Source organism: Cebus imitator, unplaced genomic scaffold (genome assembly GCF_001604975.1).
Source record: "Cebus imitator isolate Cc_AM_T3 unplaced genomic scaffold, Cebus_imitator-1.0 Scaffold59, whole genome shotgun sequence".
In the NCBI taxonomy this organism is placed as follows: Eukaryota; Metazoa; Chordata; class Mammalia; order Primates; family Cebidae; genus Cebus; species Cebus imitator.
Window position 1 is genome coordinate 2,933,726 of NW_016107374.1, and position 23,489 is coordinate 2,957,214.

Below are 23,489 nucleotides of genomic sequence, written 5' to 3' on the forward strand. Positions count from 1 at the left end.
TTTTTTTTTTTTTTTTTTTTTTTTTTTTTTCATATTTGAAACTATGTGCCTTTTGCTTTTATATTTGAACAGCAACTTGGCCGGCTATAATCCTTCCATCATGCTTTCTTTTCCTTGTAATGTTGTAAATATTTTTTCCATTGTCTTCCAGCATTGGATGTTGCTGTGAAAATAACCTGGGGTCAACTGGATTTCTTTACCCCTTGTAGGTGATTTCTTTTTTCACCTGGATTCCTGAATTTTTTTTTTTTATCCTTGAAATTAACAAAGCGAAACCAAGCTATATCTCAGCATGGAGCATTTTGACAAACTTTCCTGAAACACAGTGTGATGTACAGATTCAGTTCTTCCTTTATTTTAGGAAAACGTCCTGTGTCGCAGTACTAAAGTCATCTCCTCTCTCTCCCTTCCTCCTTCTGTCCTTCCTTCCTTCTACAGTAGTACCTGTTATCCATATATTGGATCATCTTTGCCGCTCCTTGAGAGGTGTCATCTTCTCTCAAGTTGATTTAATTCTGTTGTCCCTTTCTTCTGCCTTCGCTGAGGTTCTTCGACACCACTCCTTTAATACTAATTTACATCTCATCATCCTTGCCTCTTATTCTTGCTGTTTCTAATTTATTGGTTTCTGTAATTATGCTATTTTTGTTTTCTATTTTCTTAACTTTGAAATATTCCTTCTCAATGAAAATTTCTAATCATTTTCAAGATTTTCTTTTACTTAATTGATTTTTAAATTTAGTTCCTTTTTGTGACGTGAAATTTTTCCAGAGCGTGTGTCCATACTTTTTTATATTCTGTCTTCCTCTTTGCTGAGTTCTTTGTCGTTGTCTGATCCTTCTTTCTCTTTTTTCCCATCATATGTTTGCATAGTTACAGAACCATTTATTTTCATTCTGTTTATGCTTAGGATGAGATTCACTCATCTTATGAGTACTGTTGTATTATCATTTTCACTGCTGTACAGTTTCAATTGTCTAAATATTTCACAAGTTATACATTCTTCTATGGATGGACATTTGGATTGCTTCCTGTTTTATGCCAATCCAAACAGTGCCACCATAAGTGGTTGTAAACTTAGCTTCTGGTCCACAGGTGCCAAGGCTTCTCTGGGAATTACACCTAGGAGTGGAGTTGTAAGCTGGGTTATAGACATGCTCTTCAGGCTCAATGGGTGGTACCCTATTGCTTACCACTATATCGATTTACACTCCCACTAGAAGCACGTGGGCACTCCTGCCATTCCACGTGCCCCCGGCACTTGATACTGTGAAGCTTTTACATTTCTGCCAGTTTGATGCAGATGAAATGCTATCTCAGCTATAACTTCTGTTTATTTCATTTGTTACTAATGTGTTGAACAGCTTTTTGTATTTTATAACTTTTGTTTAGAACATTTTTAATAAAAATATATCCACTTTTAATAAATATTTATCGAGTGCCTACCGCATGCCAACGTTGTGCTTCATCCTAGGTAATTATTTGTGAAGAAAACAAATACAATCTCTGCTTGTATAGAGATCACCTTACGTACCTTATATCAGGGAGAGAGTTATTAAACAAGTAAAAAGTCATGAAGACAGTTTTTTTTTTTTTTTTTAGTGGTATGATGAGAAAGACTAGGCTGTTATGAGAGAGAATAACAACAGGGATCTCATTTAGATTGAAGATCAAGGAAAACATTTATAAAAATTAAACATATGAAGGTAGAAAATGGATGTACCCTTTGGCTTTTCCATCAAGAGCGATGGTATATGAAGGGGAGACTATCACGTGTTTTTATTTCCTTTTTTATACTTTGCTGAATTGCTTGCATTAAAAAAAAAGGCTTCTACTTTATATATAAACAGTAACAATGAAAACAAAGGGAAATCTAGTGATTCTGCTTCTTATTCCTTTAGTGGATCAAGATTCTTGTACGTATATTTCCATGCTCCAGCAGATTTTTTAAGAAAGTGATGTTTTACACCAAGTTGGTGGTAATTTTGTTTATCTTCTTATCCCAGTTAGCAGGAAAAAATTAAACTCAGACAAAGTGGGATAATTGAAAATATTGGAGGATATTGTTATTACTCAATAATAAACAGTAGGAAAACCTTTGGAAATAAAACCCATCTTCACAGTATTTTTACGAGTCTTGTAAAAATCAGTGGTTAACCTACGTTACTGCATTTTAGGAGTCCCATAAGCAAAGCTCACTTACCGAGCTTCTTTGTAATTCCTCATTAAAAAAAGAAAAGAATGATGAAAGGAATGTCCAATGTATATTCTGTTTATGCAGTCCTTACATTAATAATTTTCCTTACTATAAAAAGGAAAAAAGCTACTTCTATTTTTAATAAAATATTACCAGCTTTTTTGTTTGATTTGCCTGTCTTAATCAGGAGAAGCATAGCATGGGCTCACAGTAGGGAGAGGCTTGCAAGTATATTAAGGAAGATGTATCAAACTGGCAGATCCACCAAGTATTTTTAGCTCTGAAATGTGAGGTGGAGCTATTCTATGTGCTGTTTTTCCCTGGGAAATTTGTCTGCCTTGTCACTTGAGTAGCTATGACTGTGAATACTGTTTTGTAGTGAGCTCATCAATTAAACATTTGAAGTTCAGTACATGCCATAGTAACCTTTTTGATCAGTTTTTGGAGAGAAAAATGTGAAGAGATTTTTGGTAAAAATAAAATGGTTGAATAGCTCCATGAAGTTGATTTTTACGAATGCCACGCTCTAATTTTAATTTATTGCAGCTTTCGAAGTCCTATGAAAAGATTGAAAAGGCCCTCAGTGCAGGGGACCCCTGTAAAAGTGGCTATGTGTCTTTTAATTACCTAAAGATTGTCCTCGACACCTTTGTATACCAGTTACCAAGAAGAATTTTTATCCAGTTAATGAAAAGGTAAGAGTCTCATTGTTTCCTTGACATTTTTTACCCAAACATCAACTGTGAGAATAAGGAACAGCTTTGTTTATTTTCTATTAATGTTTTAGACTTTTTATTATTGAAAATTTAAAACATATACAGAGGTAAAAAGAATAATATTGTGTATCCACAAATGTACCCACTACCCAGCTTCAACAAGGGTCAAATCTTGGCCAATCATTTCATTTGTATTCCTGCTCATTTTCTTCAACCCCAGATATTTCTGAAACAAATACCAGACACCATATTTCCCTCTCTCTCTAAAAGATAAGAACTCTTTTTAGAAACAAGGTGAAAATACAGTTTTCACATCTAACAGAGATATCAATCATATTAATAAATATCCAGTCAAGGTTCAAGTCTAACGGCTTACCCCATGTTTTATTTTATAATTTAAATGTATTTAAATCAGGATCCAAATGAAGTCTGCAGCTACAATTGATTTATCACGATTCTTTTTTGAACTCTAGCCCTCTCCCCATATCTTAATTTTAGAAGTAATTTGGATTGTTACGGGGGCTTTCTTACAATCTGAATTTGACTGCTTGTAACCTGCAGTGACATTTAACCTGTTTCCCTGTCTCCCACCCCTAACTTCCAACCCTAAATTGATGGTTAGATATAGATGTACAGACCCATGTTCCTTTTTTTGGGGGGGGGGGCAAAATACTTCATAGGTGGTGGCAAATATATATTGACTGTCTCTCTTTTCATGATCTTATCAAAAATTGTTGATCATACCTAGATCCATTAATTCACTAGAGATTATAAAATGTTGATATTCTATGCCTATCATTTCTTCTTCTCTTATTAGTTAAAGGACTTCTATAGTAATGACTTCCCCTCTCCAACTATGTGGTAACAAGACACAGTTAGTATAAGAAAGGCAGGACAGGTGACCGGGTGCGGTGGCTCATGCCTGTAATCCCAGCACTTTGGGTGGCCGAGGCAGGTGGATCATGAGGTCAGGAATTCACGACCAGCCTGGCCAAGATGGTGAAACCCTGGCTCTACTAAAAATACAAAAATTAGTCTGGCAGGGTGGTGGGTGCCTGTAATCCCAGCTACTCGGGAGGCTGAGGCAGAGAATTGCCTGAACTCAGGAGGTGGAGGTTGCAGTGAGCCAAGATTGTGCCACTGCACTCCAGCCTAGGCGACAGTGAGACTGTCTCAAAGAAAAAAAAAAAAAAAAAGGCAGGACATCCTTGATTCTTTCTCTGCATTTCCTACTTTCCAGAATAATGAACTGGTTCCCTAGCACCCTCCATAAGTAAGCAATGAGTGGGTTTTTTTCTTAATTATTATGAACCCATGACTTTAAACATATTTATGTCTCAATTCATGATAGCTATTATATTGATATCTCGTTTGTTCCATCTTGGCCAGTGGGGAGCATTTTCGCATCAGCTCTGACATCCTGTTGATGTGACCTGATAGTCTTTGACAGCTTTCTTGCTTTCTGGTACGACAAACGTTCCAGGCTCATCTTGTATGTCCCTTGCCTGGGACCTGGTGTGAGCCATTTCTCCAAGGATCCCTGTTCTTTTCCATTTAAAATGGTATATGTATACCTCAGTCTGGGTTAGGAATATTCTCTTTACCTGGTCTTCTGTTCAGATAAGACAGAGAACCTTTCTCGGGGGAAATAGAGTAGAAGCTAATGGAAAGATTGTCCTATCACACTCTGGGTAATTGATGGGTGCTGTGGGGGGTTCCCTAGAAAGGAGGCATGAGAGAAGGGGATGGAAAATGCAGCATGAAGCTACAGCAGCTGGAGCCATTCCCTGCAGCACCCCACTTTCCTTGCCAGCTCCCTATATGTCCAGAGAGAATCACCGTATACTAATACTGTGGCTTTTAGAGGGAAAGCAGTTTTCCCTCTAAAATACTGGCCTTAGGAGCCAGTATTTCTGTGGCTCAGAAAACAGCTCCTTTGTTCAGTCTACACATGGTGACATTTTTCAGGAATCACTTTCTTGGATTGCTAAAATGTATGCAGCTGTTTCTTCTTATCTCATTTTCAAAATTATGCAAATAATAATAGCAATAATAAAAATTAAAAGCAGATAGTCACCATCCACCTTACCTAACAAATTTACTGTTTGCATTGTTCCACATTCTCTTCCATTTTTGTATTCACATACATATATAATCTGCATATTTGTAATCGCAGTGCATTACAGTTTTATATTGTGTTTTTTAAAATAGAAATGCATATTATAGACATTTTTTCATATTGGTTTCCTAGTCCTCCGAATTATAATTGTAATAGATGCTTACAGTGTCATTCAGCTAACATTTGTTGAGTGCCTTTCTCTGTCAGACATGGTGGTAGGTGCTAAAAATGAAGGAATATGGCCGGGCACAGTGGCTCATGCCTGTAATCCCAGTATTTTGGGAGGCCAAGGTGGGTGGATCACCTGAGGTCAGGAGTTTGAGATCAGTCTGGCCGATGTGGTGAAACCGCGTCTCTACTAAAAATACAAAAATTAGCCGGGCATGGTGGTGAGCGCCTATGATCCCAGCTGCTCAGTAGGCTGAGGCAGGAGAATTGCTTGAACCCAGGAGGTGGAGGTTGCGGTGAGCTGAGATTGCACCACTACCGTCTAGCCTGGGCAACAGAGTGAGAATCTGTCTCATAAAAAGAAGAAATAATAACAAATCATCCCAAGCCAGAGGGGCTTGCCAGAGTGATGACCTCTCTGAAGAATATGATGGGTGCATAGAATGTGTGTTTTGGGGGCTGAGGGTGACCAGAGCTAGAGTGTTCTCATAGCTTGTTCTAGCCAGGGATATAGGGATATCTGAGTCTTTTTGGCATTCACCCAAAATTCCCAGTGAGATGGGTTACAGGAAACCATAGCAGAGTGAACACTCAAGTGCTGATATCATGAATTCTTCTGATATACATATCTGGAAGTACAGATTTGTCATATCTTCCTGGTCAACTATTCCCTTTACTATTATATCAGAGCCCTTTTATCCCTATGAATGCCTTTTTGTGGTCTACCTTATCTGCTATTGAATTATAAGTTTTATTTTAATTAGTATTTTTCAGGTATATCTTTTTCCAATTTTTTACTCTTTTATTGTGATGTTTTAGGTATTTCTTATTAAATAGCATGTATCTATATTTCTTAAAATTCCAAAATTAACATCTTTGCTTTTTTTTTTTTTGAGACGGAGTTTCACTCTTGTTACCCAGGCTGGAGTGCAATGGCGCTGTCTTGGCTCACTGCAACCTCCGCCTCCTGGGTTCAGGCAATTCTCCTGCCTCAGCCTCCTGAGTAGCTGGGATTACAGGCACGCACCACCATGCCTAGCTAATGTTTTGTATTTTTAGTAGAGACGGGGTTTCACCATGTTGACCAGGATGGTCTCGATCTCTTGACCTCGTGATCCACCCGCCTCGGCCTCCCACAGTGCTGGGATTACAGGCTTGAGCCACCGCGCCCGGCCCCATCTTTGCTTTTTTAACTGTCAAGTTTAGTCCTTTTTCATTTATTGTGATTAATATGTTTGGATTCTTTCCCCGTCTCTTATTTTGTACTATTGTTTCTTCGGCTCTTCTATTTTTCTTTATGCCTCATCTTTTTAGTTTGGTATCGGCTAAGTTTTCTTTTCTTTCCTTTTTTTTAATTTATTTTTTTTGAGACAGGGTTTCACTCTGTCACCCAGCTGGAGTAGAGTGGTGTGATCTCAGCTCAACGCAGCCTCCGCCTCCTGTGTTCAAGCAGTTTTCTCCTGCCTCAGCCTCCCAGGTAGCTGGGATTACAGGCATGCACCACCACGCCCAGTGAATTTTTGTATTTTCAGTAGAGATGGAGTTTCACCATGTTGGCCAGGCTATCTCAAACTCCTGACCTCAGGTGATCTGCCCACCTCAGCCTCCCAAAGTGCTGGGATTACAAGCATGAGCCACTGCTTTTTTGAGGTTGTTGTTTTTTTTTTTTTTTAGTTTTTTAATCATTCTTTTTTTTTTCCTTCCACTTTAAGACTTAAATATCTTATGTCAATTCTCATAGTGGTTTTCCTTAAAATTTTCACATGTTCTAAACTTATAAAGTCTAAAGGCCTCTATGAAAAGGTGAGAGGCAGCAGGAGCAGCCACAGGAAGAACTGTGGGAGGAGCCTCCCAGGAGCAGGTCCCTGGCTCCAAGGACTGCCCATCATGGTGTATTCTGGGCCTGGCAGAAGCCAGTGTGCCTGGAGCCAAGTTGGCAATTAAAAAACATTTTCCATTTCTTCGTGATTCTGACTTGGAAGGTTGTATATGTCTAGAAATTTATTCTAGGTTATTCAATTTTTTGGCATATAATTTTTCATAATAGGCTCATGATCCTTTGTATTTCTGTGGTATCAGTTATAATATCTCCTCTTATTTACTTTTTTCTTAGTCTAGCTAAAGATTTATTTTGTTTATCTTTTCCAAAAACAAACCCTTAGCTTCGTTGATCTTTTGTTTTTCTAGTCTCTATTTCCACTTTGATCTTTACTTCTTTCCTTCTGCTGACACTGGCTCAGTTGGCTCCTTTTTTCTGTTTCCTTGAGGCATAAGTTTCAATTGTTTATTTGGAATCTTCTTTTTTGGTGTAGGCATTTATTGGTGTCAACTTTCCTCTTAGAATTGCGTTTGTTGCATCCCACATATTTTAGTATAGTGTGCTTCCACTTTCGTTTGTCTCAAGATATTTTAAAATTTCTTCATTTCTATATTGTTTATTGTTTGTTATCTATTGGTTGTTCAGGAGCATAGTGTTTAATTTCTATGTATTTGTGATTTTTTTTCCCAAAATTCCCTGTTATTGATTTCTACTTTTATATCATTGTGGTCAGAAAAGTTACTTGATGTGATTTTAGTCTTCTTAAATGTGCCAAGACTTGTCTTGTGGCCTACTGTCTGATCTAACTGGAGAAAGTTCTATGTGCGCTTGAGGTGAATGTATATTCTGTTGCTGTGAGATAGAACGTTCTGTATATTTATTAGATCCCCTTGGTCTAAAGTGTTGTTCAAGTCCAGTGTTTCCTTATTAATTTTCTGTCTAGATGATCTATTATTGAAAGTGGGATATTGAAATCCCCTGCTATTATTATATTGCAATCTGTTCCTACCTTCATATCCTTTAATATTTGCTTTACATATTTAGGTACTCCAATGTTAGATGCATATAAATTTATAATTGTTAAATTATCTCAATGAGTTGGTTTCTTTATCATTATATAATGTCCTTTGTTTCTTTTTACAGTTTTTGACTTAAAGTCTATTTTGTCTGATGTAAGTATAACTATCCTTTCTTTTTTGTTTCCATTTGCATGGAATATCTTTTTTTATCCCTTTACTTTCAGTCTGTGTATGTCCTTAAAAGTGAGGCAGATCTGTGGGCAGCATAGAGTTGGGTCAGTCTTTTTAAAATCCATTCAGTCACTCTATGTCTTTTTATTAAAGAATTTAATCCATTTATATATTTAGTAATTATTGATAGGGAAGGACTTACTACTACCATTTTGTTAATTGTTTTCTGGTTGTTTTGTAGGCCCTTTGTTTCTTTCTTCCTCTCTTGCTATCTTCCTTTGTGGTTTGATGGTTTTCTGTAATGGTATGCTTTCTATTTTTGTTTTGTGCATCAACTATAGATTTTTGTTTTGTTGGTACCATGAGGCTTGCATAGAAATTTTATACTTATCATAGTCTGAGGCGAGCCTAGTAGTGATGAATTTCCTTAGCTTTTATATGTCTGGGAAAGACTTGGGGGAATGTGGTTAAAACAGGACCATTTCTTCTGCCCTTTTCGTGTGGTTTTTATTTTCTTCCATGAACCACACAGGTGATTCAGGCCTATTTCCAGTTTGGGGTGTTTCCACCAAGGTGTTCTTGTCCGTGAACGTTCGCTAGTTGAACTTGCTGTGAGGGATTAGTGAAGCCTGGGACCCACTATTCTGTCGTCTTTCTGACTTCGCCTCTCACTCTTGTTGTTTTTTATAAGGACTGCCAAATTGTTCTCTCGAAAGAGTAGTGATTCACATTGCCGTCAACATTGTGTGAGTGTTCTACTTTCATATTCTTCCCAGCATTGAATATTAACACTGTTTTAAAATATTGATAACTTATGAGGTGTAAAGTAGTGCCTTGTGATTGTTTTAATTTCTGTTTCTGGGAGTGTCTGAGGCTGGACCTTTCCAGGTACCTGAGCACTGACTGGGTCTCCTCTTCTCTTCATGTCTTAATTGATTAGTGGCCCCCCAATGGTTAATTTCATCACATTTTGTTTAATATTTTTAAATAATTAGATAATTATTAAAAGGTAACCCTTTTCTGTCATAAGTAATGCAGCTATTTTTCTTAGTCTGTTATTTCTCTTTCATTATATGATACCTCACTGTTTTGAAGTTTACATTTTAACATAATCAAATACATGAATCTTCCTCTGAATGTCTTTTATTGCTTAAGATCTGTAAATTCATCATTCTTACCCAGGCTTGATAAAAAAATCTGTGACTCTGCTTGTGTTTCTTATTGTTTAAAACAAAACAAAACACTTATCCTAATATAAGGCAGGTATGCAAATTTTTAAAAAAATTCCAAATAGATAATCTATTATCCTACCATTATTTGTTAAATTATATGTTCTTTCCTCCATTGTTTTTAGTATCTGTTTTGCCATATATTAAATTCTTATCAATAATTTGGTCCAATTTGTATTTTTTTATTCTGTTCCATCAATCTAAATTTCTACTGCACATGGGTGTTTGGGTACAATGTTCTGTCTACAATGGTCCATCCAGTTGCCTTCTTAATGTTGTTTTGTATTTTTACAGAGAACATTGAAGTTCCTCATACTGTGAGAGCTGTTTGTTTCTAACCTATTTCTTGAGTTTAGATAGTGATTGTTAAGGACTTATGACTAATAATGTCATCTCCTAAGAAGGGAGAATCTGCTAAATTCTACCATGAAATACTGGACTAAGAACACTAAATTTGAGGAGGGGAATAGTGCTGGGCAGTGAGTGGTACTGGGGGTTGCCCTGGCCCCTGGGTAGCCCTGTGTTTCTCTTTCTTTTGCCACCCTCTCAAGCCACAGGGAGAAAGTGGTGGAGTCAGAACACCTGGTATTACCAGAAGAGGCACTGAGAGGATCACAAAAAACATTCAGTCATCTTCTAGATTTAGGTTTCATATTTTGTTGATTTACCAGGATGAGTCTATCTTTTATTGAGATAGACTCTTTTATTAAATGTCATGTTTTCTATTTAAAAAAAAATTAGAGTTGATTAAAAAACCCGTGCATAAATATTCCCAGTAGCTCTGTTCATAATCACCTCAAACTGGAAAAACTCAAATGTAACTCAGTGGATAAATTAATAAACAAATTGTAAAGCTATGCAATATAATTTTTTCTCATCAATAAAAAGGAATAAGCTGTGTTGATATGCATAACATGGATGAATCTCATCAAAGACATCATGCTAAGTCAAAGAAACCAGTCTCAAGGTTGCTACAGTAGAATTCTATTTGCAAGAAATTCCAGAACAGGCAAAAAAGTAAGGGTGGAGAAAAGGCCATTGATTTGCCAGGGTCAGGGGTGAGGGAAGGTGCGTCTCCACAGGTGTGGGGAGAGGGGTCTGTTCTGTCTCCTGAGTGTAGGAATCTGCATGAATCCATGCATGTGTTAAACTCATATAACTGTAAACCAAGAGAAAAAGTCATGCTTACTGCATTTTAACTTAAGTACAATTAAAATATATGCTATGAGTTTTTTTTCTAAAGGCAAATAATAACCAAGAAAGAGTAAAGAAAGAGGTAAAATAAAGTCTAAAATTTCATGCCCAACAAAAGGATTTGAGAGTTCCTATTCTTACTATCCAATTTAAGAATGGACAGTACAGAAAAACATATATTTTTGAGCTTGATATTTTAAAAATATGCAATATTTGGGGCATAAATGTAAAACCCTAACAACTTGGTAATGAGACATAAAAATCTGGATCCAAATAATATTTTAGACTTTAAAAGCTGTTTTCCATGTGTGTATGCATGTGGGGTGTGCATGTGTGTAACATTTTCTTAATAAAAGGGTAGACTTTAATTGAACTGCTAACTTGACCCTTTGACTAACATGCTATGCTTTTCAATGTTGCCTAGCTTTTCATATAAAATAGATCTGTTAAAAATAAAACCTGTGTTTAAATATGATGAGGTTTAAGGAAGAGTTGGAATGATGAAATAAATGAATGCTATAACTTGTAACTTGCATGTTCACCAGAGACCATACATTGTCAATCTATCATGTGAGCAGGTCTTAACTCACAAACATCTCCCATTGAGAATTTTCCCATTCAGACTGGTAACATTAGTAGCCTGGCAGAAACTATGAAAACAGAAAAAATAAGCCGTTTAGCCTAAATCATGTAAAGTGTAGAAGCAAAACTCTGGGACGTATTTTCAGTTATTACTGAAACCTTGGTAACCCACGTGTTTAGGATCTCTTCTATTTATATGACATTTTGGAAAAGGCAAAACAGCAGAGATGGAGAAAATGTCAGTGGTTAACAGGGATATGGGTTAAGGGAGGGTGTGGCTCCAAAGGAGAAACACAAGGACGTGTTGGGGGTGATGGAATCATTCTGTATCCTGATGGAGGTCTTCTTAATTTGGACATACATTGGTCAGAGTCCAGGCAGAAAGCAGATGGCACACTAAGAAGAGTGACTGATGTGAGTTTTTTAAAGGATCTTTTACCCACGTGAAGGCAGGTTCAAGTAAGGTCAGTTGAGGAAGCATCTCAGGGATACAAGCAGGGGGAAGCCATGATCCCTTGTAGGCCTGAAGGGGCAAGAGAGGGAGCAGTTACTGAAATGCACGAGGGCAGGGTTGCCCTCAGGAGATGAGGTGTTAGGGAGAAGAACACGACCATTGCCAAGCTGCTGCCCAGCAGGGCAAGAACCGGGGGAATAAATAGTTCACCTTCTTTCTCCTCTCACCTTCCAGTTTCCTGCTGGCGCCTCACGCTGGCCAAAACCAGCCAAAAGCCAGGAGCATGAGAGTCCAGTTAAAGCAGCCCACCTGGGTGTCATGCAGAGTAGATAAGAGCAAAAAGTGGATCTAGATTAACAGATGAAGAATATCCAGTGCTGTCAACCCATTCAAGCCTAAGCATCTTTTTAGGGATGAAAACTTTGTATTCTCCAAAGAGGAGCTGTTCAAAGTCCTGCCAGCTGCCATATTATTCCAGGGAGATGTCAATCCTGTTATGCCCCTACCCAGAATCTAAAATGCTTTTAATCTGTGCTTTTTGTATAAGGCAGTGGGGGGAATAGGAAAACAGAAACCACATACAATTGAGCTGCTTAAACTCATGTAACTGTAGCTGGTCATGAGATCTATGTTGATCATTATAATGCCCTTCCTCCACTGTCTGTTCTATGTCTCCCATTCTCTGTCAGCATCTTTGCTGGGCAGCATTGTTCACCTGGTGAGTTACCCAGCTTTCCTCGGGGACCTCAGTCCTTTGTGTTCTCTTTATTGGGCTACCACAGCTGGATTAAGGCACATAATGCATCCTGAAGCACAGTACCCTAACTCCACAGGATATTTTCTCTTAGCCGATTCTGTGATTGAGTCATCAGCAACGTATACAACCATTCTATGATGTCACCTATGCTGGGTGATATGGGCTATGTGGTAAGACAGTTGAATTTTGTGGGTCTGAGACTATTGTCACAACTTCTTCACCAACAAATGAGCTCCTTGGATAAAGGCTGCATGGGATATCTTGGTGATGGATACAGCATCCCAGGGCTCCACAAATGACAGTAATGGCAGAAGCATTTCAGACAAGGAAGGCCGATTTGAATCTGGGATGTATATGTACACAAATCCCCACAAATTTTGAATTTTACTCTTGCCCCCCTCCATGATGGCGGGGATCCAGCGTATTCTTTACCAGCTGCCTGCAAAGTCCACCCAGAGAAAGGGTCTGGCTAACTGTTCAGTGTTGGCCTCTGCTGTTGACAGGTTGGATACTTGGCAGAGCAGTGCCAGCTCAGCTTTAGTGATAGGAAGTCCATGTTTTGAAACCAACAAACTGTCTCCATTTCTGCCACCATGAAAGCCCATGACCAAGCAGCAGTTTTCTGGGGAAGCTGACTCAGCATGTACCTATGGCTATATTGCAGGGTGTTCTTCAAAGATATCCAGACTTCCCCTCAGTTAAGGGACTCTGGGTCTATGACCTGGGCAAAAGACCATGAATTCCCATGGGTCCCTATGACTGATGTGATCATACCCTCTGCCCCTGTCACTCTTTGCTGCCTCTTCTGACACTAGTTAGAGGCTCTTTGGGAACAGTGTAACAGATCTGTGTGTTTCTTCTGCCCTCTCCATGCATGCTGTCACATGCTGCGACGTCTCTACCTGGATTCATAGGATGGGAAAGATGGACTGAGAGTGATACTTGGTTCCCAATGTCAGAATCCAGAGGGATAGCTGCTTGCTGCCTGAGGCAATAAAAGGAGCTTCTGGGACACTTTTAGGAGTAAAATAATCAGCTGTTATGTTTGTGACTTTGGTTAAGGATGGATATTCATGTGATTTTTAGCAAAATTACCTTGCTGAGTTTTTTTTTTTTTTTTTTTTTTTTTTTTAGAAAATTGTGTTTATTCATGCTGATTATAAAAGCCATGGAAACTGGACCATAAAGGAAACCATAAATGAACTACCATAATTGTAGTAGCCAGAGATAGCTACTATTAATATTTTGATATATTTTCTTCCAGAATTTCTTTTGTGCATGCATGTACACACACACATACATACTTAACATAGTTGAGACCATATGGGGTATCAATTACATTCTGTTTTCTCACAGAATATTATGTCAGGAGCATTTTTCATGTCATTAAAGAAACCTTTGAAATTAATTTTTAATGGCTCAGTGATGTTTTGTTAACCCTCGAATCAAAGAGTTTGAACATTTTTAAAGTTTACATTACGTAATGCTCAAATGCATTTCAGAAAAGTGTTAATTTATTCTTATGCCAGAAGTTCACAGGGGTGCTTCTTGCCAGCATTGAACACTGCCATTTAAACACCCTGGCTGATTTGGTAGGTGAAAGCACAGCTTTTCATTGTGTTTTGATTTACATGTCCTTGATTTCTATTGAGGTTGCATATATTTTTGCGTTTGAAAGTTTCCTGTACTTCCTCTGTCAACAATTGTTTATGTCCTTTGTCCATTTTTATGTCTAAAAATTTTGATCCTAGCTTTATGGAGGTATAAATTGTATAAAATAAATTTATTCTTAAGTGCATAGTTTAATGGGTTTTTGCAATTGTTTATGCAAGCACCGCTGTAGTCAAGATTTAGAACACTTCATAACCCTAAAATTTTGCTTTTGCCCTATGTAATTAATCCCCTCCTGAGACCCCCACCTCCGGCAACCATTGACTTGCTCTCTGTCACTGACACTATAAGTTTACTTTTTCTGAGAGTTATCATAAATGGAGTCATACAGTGGTAGTCTTTTGTGTTTGACCACTTTGACTTACCGTGTTTTAAAGATTCATCTATGTTGCTGCATATCTCAACATCCCATTAATTTTTATTGATGAGTCATACTCCTTAATATTGATATACCACAATTTGTTTATACATTCACCAGCTGATAGACACAGGCATGGATTGTTTTCAGTTCGGGGTCATTATGGAAGTAACTGCTATGACTATTGATATACAAGTCTTTGTCTGGATGTGTTTCCATTTCTTGTGAGTACATGTCTAGTAATAAGATTGCTGGATTGCATGGTGAGTATATGTTTAAATTTATGATACTATGTCACTGTTTTTTGAAGTGACTACCATCTTGCAATTCCACCAGTGGTGTGTAATAATTCCAGATGTGGCACATTCTCACCAACACTTCTGTTGCCGGTCTTATTTTAGCCGTTCTAGAGGTGTGTAGAGGTATCTCAGTCTGTTTAAAATTTGCATTTTTTCTGATGATGAATGATATTGATCCTCTTTTTCTGTGATTATTGGCCATTCATATATCTTCTTTTGTTAAGTAATGGTACAAATCATTTGTCCATTTTTATCAGGCTATTTTCCTATTGCTGGTTTGTAAAAGTTCTTTATATACTCTGAGTATAAGCATTTTATCAGTTATATGTTTTCAGACATTTTCCCTCAGTCTTGCTCTTTCATTTTCTTAACTCTTTCTTTTGAAATATAAACATTTTTAATTTTGAGAAAGTTCATTTACAAAATTTTATGGGTAATATTTTGGGGGTATTTATTTTCAGAAATCTTTGCCTAATCTAATATCACAAAGATTTAATCCTATGTTTTCCACTAGAAGTTTAGAAAGTTTAGCTTTTACATTTGGGTCCATTTCTAGTTTTTGTATATAGTGTACAGTAAGGGTCAAGGTTCATTCTGTTTCCATGCAGATATCAAATTGTTCCAGCAACATTTGTTGAAAAGGCAACCTTTTCTCCAATGAATTACTTTTCACCTTTGTTGAAAATCAACTAACCATATAAGTGTGAGTATATTTCTGGATTTCTTTAGTCTCTACAAGTATATTCTCACATCAGTACCATACTTTCTTGATTACTGGAGCTAAAGAGTTAAGTCTTAAAATTAGATTGTATGAGTCCTCCAAACTTATTTTTCTCTTTCAAAATCATTTGACTATTCTAGGTTCTTTGCCTTTCTACATAGTCATGTTGAAATCAATTGTCAGTATATATTTTTTGAAAGCCTGCTAGGATTTAGATTATAAATACATTAAAAAGTATTGCCATTTAACACTTAAACAATATTAAGTTTTCCATTCCATAAACATGGTACATCTTTCCATTTAGTTAGTTAGGTCTTTACTTTTCCTAGTCCAAGTTTTATTGTTTACAATGCTCAGATCTTACATATAATATCTAAAATTTATTCCTAAGTTTTTATTTTTTGAAGCAACTGTACATGGAATTTTAAAAAAATTCACTTTCCAACTATTTATGGCTAATAATCAGAAATACAATTGATTTTTGTATATTTTCTTTAAATATCATGACTTTATTAAATTTGCTAGTTAATTAGTTCTAGTCCTTTTGTTATAGATTTTCTAGGATTTTCTAAATACATAGTCATGTCACCTAAAAATAAAGGCAAGCTGGCATCTTTCTTTTCAATCTGTATGCCTTTTATTTTGTTTGAGTGTGATATTAGCCATGGATTGTTTTTGTTGTTGCTGTTGTTGATGTCCTTTATTAGTTTAAGGAATTTTCTATTACTTGTTTGCTGAAAGTGTTTATCAAGTATGTTGAATTCTGTCAAGTGATTTTTCTGTGTCTATTCTAATGAGCATGTAGTTTTTCTTTATTATTCTATTAATATGGTGAATTACATTACTTGATTTTCAAATGTTAAGCCAACCTTGCATCCTGGGAGTAAACCTCACTTGGTGATAATATATATTATGATTATTTTCATATATTACTTGATTCTATTTGTTAAATTTTGTTAATAACTTTTTTCATCTTTTTAAATGAGCAATGTTTGTATAACATGCCTTTTCTTGTAAAATCTTTGTCTGAGTTTGAGATCAGAGTAACACTGACCTGGGGACATGTGCTGGGAAATGTTTCCTTCCTGAATTCTGCTTTCTGCCTGGCATTATTTATATTCTTTAAATGTTTAATAGAATACACCTGAGAAGCCAGTTAGGCCTAGAGTTTGCTTTTGGGGAATATTTTAAATCATAAATTCATTTGAGAAAGTTAATACAGAATTATTTGAGATTTCTCTTTCTTCTTGGGTCATTTTGGTAATATGCATTTTTCAACAAATGTTTTTTCCATTCTTTCTCTCCTTTCCTTCTGTGACTCCAAGTCTATATCAGACCATCTAGTAGTATATAACATGTTTTTAAGTCATTTCATTTTATAAATATATGTGTATTCTGTAGTCATATTGGTTGGGTTCAGTTGATCTAAAGAAACTCACTCTTTTCTCTATCCTCTCCATTCTTTTGTTAAGCCCATTCAGTAATTTTTTTTATTTCAGATAGTATATTTTTCTCTTCTAGAATTTCTGTTTAGTTCTTTTTATCGTGTCCATTTTCTCTGCTGAGATTTTGCTGTCTTTTGATTTATTGTGGGAATATTTTTATTTATTTCATTGAAGAGAGTTATAGTTATTGCTTTTAAAATCCTGTGTGTTGATGGCAGTATTTGAATTATCCATTTCAAATTAATTGTCAAATTGGCATAATGCTATTTATACTATTCCTTCATTACCCTTATTTAAAATAACTTATTTATTTTATGACAGTTTTACATTTAAGGAACTATTGTGAAGACAGTACAGAGAATTTCAGTGTACTCCACCCCAGTTTCCCTATTCTTATCTTCCATTAGTATGGTCCCTTTTTCACATTTAATGAACTAATATTGATACATCATTATTAAAGTCCATAATTTATTTATAGTTCCTCAGTTTTCTCCTGATTTTTTTTTCTGTTCCAGAATATCATCTTGGATGCCTCATAACACTTAGTAGTCATCACGTGTCCTTAGTGTTCTCTTGAGTATGACAGTTACTTAAAATTTCCTTGTTTTTTGATGACCTTGCAAGTTTTGAGGATTACTGGTCAAATATTTTAAAGAATGACCCTCAGTTGTGATTTGGCTGATTAGACTGGAGTAATGTGTTCTGGGGAGAAAGACCACAGAGGTAAAGTGCCATTCTCATCACAGCATACTGAAGTACATAGGGTCAGCATGGCTTGTCGTTGTTAATGTTGACCTTGATCACATGGGTCCACATAGTGTCCTTTTACTTTCAACCTATCTGGGTCTTTACATTAAATGTGTCTCTTGTGACTGCATGAATTTGGATATTGTTTTATAAATAAATCTATTCTGATAGTCTCTACCTTTTATTAAAATATTTACTCCTTTAATAGTTAAAGTAATTATTGATACATTTGGGTTTGAGTCTCCCTTTTTTCCCGTTGCCCCGGTGTTTTTTTGTTTTGTTTTGTTTCTGTTTATTTGTTCATTTTCTCGTTTTCTTTTTAGCTTATTTGAATATTTTTTAGAATTCCAGTTAAATTTTCTTATAGTCTTCTTAGTTATACTGCTTTGCATAATTTTTGATGATTGCTCTGGGAAGTGTAATATACACCCCCAATTGTTCCCAGTCTACATGCAGTAAATATTGTACCACTTCACATAAAATGAAGAACCTGTGCAATCAAATAGGCCTATATCCTGCCCTATGTCCTTTATAAAGTAGTCCTCCCTTATTGATGGGGAATATATTCCAAGACCCCCAGTGAATGACTGAAGCCACAGATACTACCAAACTCAATTGTTGTCAATTGGAATATGTTTCTGTTCATGTCTTCCACACACAAATTTAATGCCTTTTTAAACCAAGCACTTACCACATACTGTGTCAAGATTTTCGCAGTTTGAGGTGTGACAGCTAAATTAGCATGAATTTCTTATTTCTTCATAATTTTATGGAACAAAGATTTATTCTTACTGTTGAATACAACCTCAGCATACAACATGTTTTTTTTCCTTTCTTATCAGGTCAAGAACTTTCACTGTTTCCCTTAAAGGAAGCACTTTACAGCTTCTTTGGCATATTCAAATTGCCAGCATCATTACTCTTTGCTTTGGGCCATTTCTAAGTAAACAAGGGTTGCTTGAACACAAGCACTGCAGTGTTATAACAGTTAACCTGACAACCAAGATGGCTACTGAATGACTAACAGGTGTGTAGGGTATGCAGTGTGGACACACCAAACAAAGGAATGATTCACATCCGGGTAGAATGGAACAGTGGGATTTCATCTCACTACTCAGAATGGTGTGCAATTTAAAGCTTATGAATTGTTTATTTCTGGGACTTTCCATTTAATATTTTTGGACCTGGGTTGACTATGAGTAGCTGAAACCATGGAAAGCAGAACTGTGGATGCGGTGGGACTGCTATGGATACTGGATACTGACCTCTGTTACATATTTCAGTAGAGTGTGTTATTATTTTTTCCTTATATTAAGAAGAAGAAAGCCTTTTGTATTTTTTTTTCCGGAAATTTACCATTTCTGACACTGTTTTCATTCCTTTTGGAGGAGTCAAGGTCTTCATCTGCTAGCGTTTTCCAGCAGCCTGAAGAACTTCCTTTTTTGAGGTCTAGGTGTGCTAATGATGATGATAGATTCCCTTAGTTTTATCATATTTAGAAATATCTTTATTTCTCCTTCATTTTTGAAGGATATTTTCCTTGATGAAAGATCTTTGAGTAATTTTTTGCCTTCTTTTGGCACTTTATGTCATTGTTCCACAACTTTTCACTTGTGTTGTTTCGAATGAAGTACCATCTGTTAAATTGGCATCTTCCTGTGTCTAATAAGTCACTTTTCTCTTGTTGCATTTGAATTTGACTTTCAGCTTTGTAGCTATGACGTACCTTTGCATGGCCTTTTTCATGTATATTACGCTTGATGTTTGTTGTGTATCTTAAATCTGAAATGTGTATCTTTAGTCAAACTTGGCAAAATTTTGGCCTTTATTTCTTCAAATATTTTTTTGTTCCATTCTCTCTCCTCTCCTTCTGTGACCCCAAGTACATGTATGTCAGACCATCGAGTATTATATAACATGTTTTTAACTCTATTCATTTTATAAATATATGTATATTCTGTATTCTTCATACTGGTGGGGTTCAGTTGATCTATATTTAAGTTCACTCACTCTTATCTCTATTATTTGATTAAGTCTATTCAGTAATTTTTTAAGATTTCAGATAGTATATGTTTCTTTTCTAGAATTTCCATTTAGTTCTTTTTATTATGTCTATTTCTCTGCTGAGATGTCCTATCCTTCGGCTTATTATGGGCATATACTTATTTATTTTATTGAAGATAGTTATCTTCAATAAAATAATTGCTTTTAAAATCTTGTGTGTTAATGCCAATATTTGGGTTATTTCAGTTGATTTTAATTTCTCCTTAGTATGGGTTTCATTTTTCCAGTTGTTCTTATGTGCTATATTTTTGTAATATATCCTGGACATTTGGAATGTTAAACTGTGGAGACTCTAAATTCAGTTATTTTTTTCTAATGAAGGTTCTTTCTGTTATTTTAGTAGGCAATAATTATTTTATTGGACTCAAACTGCATACTCTGTTTCTTGGGTGGCAGCTCTGATCTCAGTTCAAATCTTTGGTGTTTAGCTAAGCTATTTTGAGTATATATTCTGAGCAGGTGAGGTTCGAAGCCAGTAAGAATTATGGTGAGTTAGATAGAATTTGGGGATCCCTCTTTGGCTCTTTCTCTTCCAGTATTTCTTCTTTCTCTCTAGGGGCTAGAATTAGTCTTCTAGCTTTCCAGGCCATAAAGGCTACTTTTTTTTTTTAACTGATATTTCTGCCACCCCTCATGCTGCAGTGCCTCATCCTAGGGTAAAAGCACTGAAAATACTCCCCCCACCCCACAATTCTCCTCTTAGCATGCATTCCCCCCACAAGACTTTGCCTGCTGTGGGCACAGTACTTTCAAATAGCTGCTTTTGATATTATGTCCAGATTTTATTGTGATTATCTGCAGGAGGGTTGGGGCAGGAGGATCTTATTTTACCATTACTGGAAGAAGTCAAGATTTTTTCTTATTCATTTGTATAAGCACTTTATGTTTTAAGAACTTTAACAATTTATTGTATATATTTATAATTTTGTTAACCTGTTGTTTGGCTTTTAAATTTTGCTTTGTGTTTATGGTATACAAAAATCTTATATTTTGATGTAATTAAATAAGTAAATTTGAGATTTCTTAAGTTTTGCTAAAAAAATTATTCAAGTATCAGATAAGCACATGCCTAGATTTTTTCTACTTTTTTTTTTTTGTAGTTATAGTTTTTACATTTAACTTTTTGACCTCTTTTATTAGCACCACGCTCTAACCAACTGAGCTAACCAGCCAGTCTACTTTTGACCTCTTTTAAATCTATTTTAGCATGTGATACTAAGTAAAGATCTCTGATATTTTCCCCAGAGCGAGGTAATTTCCTAAACATAATATATAGAAGCTGATTTTGTTTTTAACAGCAGCTGCGGTTTCCATTATAAAAAGTTAATTTTTAACTTGCTGAACATTACGATGAACATATATAATATTGACAAAGCATATCAATGTAATTGTTACATTTTGGTGAAGAAAGACTGAAATTTGACTCAGAAAGATGAAAAAAAGAATTTTTATGTGATTAGTAGTACATGAAACCAAAGTCACATTCTGCTTGTTTAGATGTGGCTGTGTGTGCCTAACAAAATCAACTAATCAGTCTCTGTGTCTTTCTCATGACCATGTCTATGATGCTAGCAGCAGAAGTAATAAGAGCCGTTTTTCAAGTATTAGCTGCCATAATCATAATCATAGCAAAAGTGCTGTACAAGTATTAGATGCTGCAATAGTAATAATAATATTTAAATAATAAGTGCCATAATGGAAGGATATTTGGTGTAATGAGAGAGTTTAAGAGGGAAAATAGCACTGGCTATGGAAATCAGGGAGGGCTTCCTGGAGGAAACAGTGATTGTGTTGAGACCTGAAAGAGGAGTAGAATTAACTGGACAAGTGTGGGAAGTAAGTAAGATGAGCAACGTGGCAGTTGGCAAAGGAAGCAACAAGCATAAGGGATCTAGGGCACAACTCTTTGGAAGAACGGAGAGACCAGTGTGGCTGGAGCTAACAGCCCAGGGAGCATGCCATGGAGTGAGGCTGGGGAGGTGAGCACGGCCACACCATGCAGGCTTGTACGTTTCAGGAGTGTTGTTTTCATCTTGAGAGCAGTGGGGGAGTCATGGACAGATTTTAAGCAAGAGCAATCTGATCGGATTTGTGTTTTTGAAAGGTCAGGCTGGTAGAGGTACGGAAATATATTGGAGGAAGGCCAGAGTAGGTACATGGAAGCCCATTAGGAGATTGTTGCAATAATTTAAGTGAAGCTTGGTGTATATGCGGATGTAGGAATGGATGGATATCTGGCTGGGTAGAACTGGGCAGACTCATGGACTGTAATCTTACAGCTACTTAATTTTGTTTCCCACTGCCCCTTTAAATTTACTCAATTGGATTAATTCTTTTGCTCCTGGATAAAAACTGTGAGCAGATCTTGCTTTTTCAGGTTTGTCTTAGATCATATAAAAAGCCTCAGTGTAGTCATGCCACAGCCAGTCTCACACAGCCGTCAGAGATGTAAGCTTGATTTGAACGTGAATTGTGTTTCTTCCCCGTTAGGGCCCGATGCAGGCAGGAATAAAGGCGGTGTGATGGCAGCTTCTCCCTTTCCCCACTTTGCACTTCTCTTCTTTCCTCATTTTGTAAACCAAGTTTCTGCCTCCTCTAGGAATTGAAATGCACAGAGGAAGGAGAGGAAAAAAAGGGGAGGCTGAAAGTTCTCACCTGACTGGCTTTGCCGTGAGCTTGAAGCTGCGTTCTTGGGGCCGATCAAGTGTTCAAAGGTGTTTGCTTTCCTGAGCGCTGTTGATGGGTTTTGGATTTCACATTTGATGAAGGCAGATGCATCTCTGGCCCCACTGATTGCCTATTTCCTTCTCGGCCCCTGGGAATCTGGGAAGAGAGAAAGCAAGCTTTCTCTGTTAAAGCCTGTTCATTTCTCCAGGTGGCTTTCTTGGGCAAAGACGCAGATGCCCCTGTGTGTGTGTGCATGCACGTGCCCTCCCTCACGTGGCCCACAGCTGATCCTCATGAAACTCTCAGCAGTTGTTTCCCTGATGGCTCTGATATAGCAAGCCAACCAACCCACTCCCCTCCCCTTTTTGTTCCCAATGGCTAGCCCCCTTGGCTCTCACCTGCAAGGTTTCTAGCTGGGAATCAGGCACCGATACATCACACCCCCAATTGCAGGGGACAGGAATCAAGCTCCCTGAGTGGAACCCGCTCTTTTCACAAGCCTTCAGGTGAGGAGTAGGCATCCTTCCCTCTCTCTTTTGTGCTGAGGCTGGGACTCAAGCATCCCAAAAGATTTTCTCCCGAAATTCACTCTTTTATCCACTATTATCTGGATATTTGAATACCTTAGATGTAGATAATTTGTTTGTCTAACCAGTTCTTTTCAGCCACTAAGTTTTAGCTATCAAAACAGGGCCGTCTGTTTCATGCCCACTTTGAGATCTCATATCGATCATCTAAGGAACTAAGCCGAAACTACTTTTTGCCATCCTGTTAAGGAAGGCTAGGTATGGCTTAGTTTGTAAGTCACAGAAGGTCAGTGTATGTGATGCAGGAGAGTGTATGTGAGGGAACACTGCTGGTTTTCCAGCCTGCAGTAGAGGCTTTTTGACCTATTAGCTCTCATCGTTATCACAACCCTCCCAGTAGGTGGTATTTTTCTCATGTTACAGATGAGAGGAATACAGAATCAGCATAGTGAGCAGCGTGTCTGAGGTCACATCAGTAGGAAGTGCAGGAGCAGGGACTTGCACTCTGGTCTTTCTGAAACCTGTGCTCACATCAGGTTGTTCCTGCGGGCATCTTGTAACTCTG

General features: G+C 36.9%; 1 protein-coding gene across 1 annotated transcript in view; it reads left to right on the forward strand.

Annotated features, from left to right (window-relative positions):
• EFCAB6 (EF-hand calcium binding domain 6) overlaps positions 1-23,489 on the forward strand; it is a 253,299-nt gene that overhangs the window by 102,305 nt on the left and 127,505 nt on the right. The window contains exon 10 of the mRNA XM_017529516.2: positions 2,744-2,892. Within this exon, the coding sequence (XP_017385005.2) occupies positions 2,744-2,892 (149 nt within the window). The remainder of the gene's footprint in view (positions 1-2,743; positions 2,893-23,489) is intronic.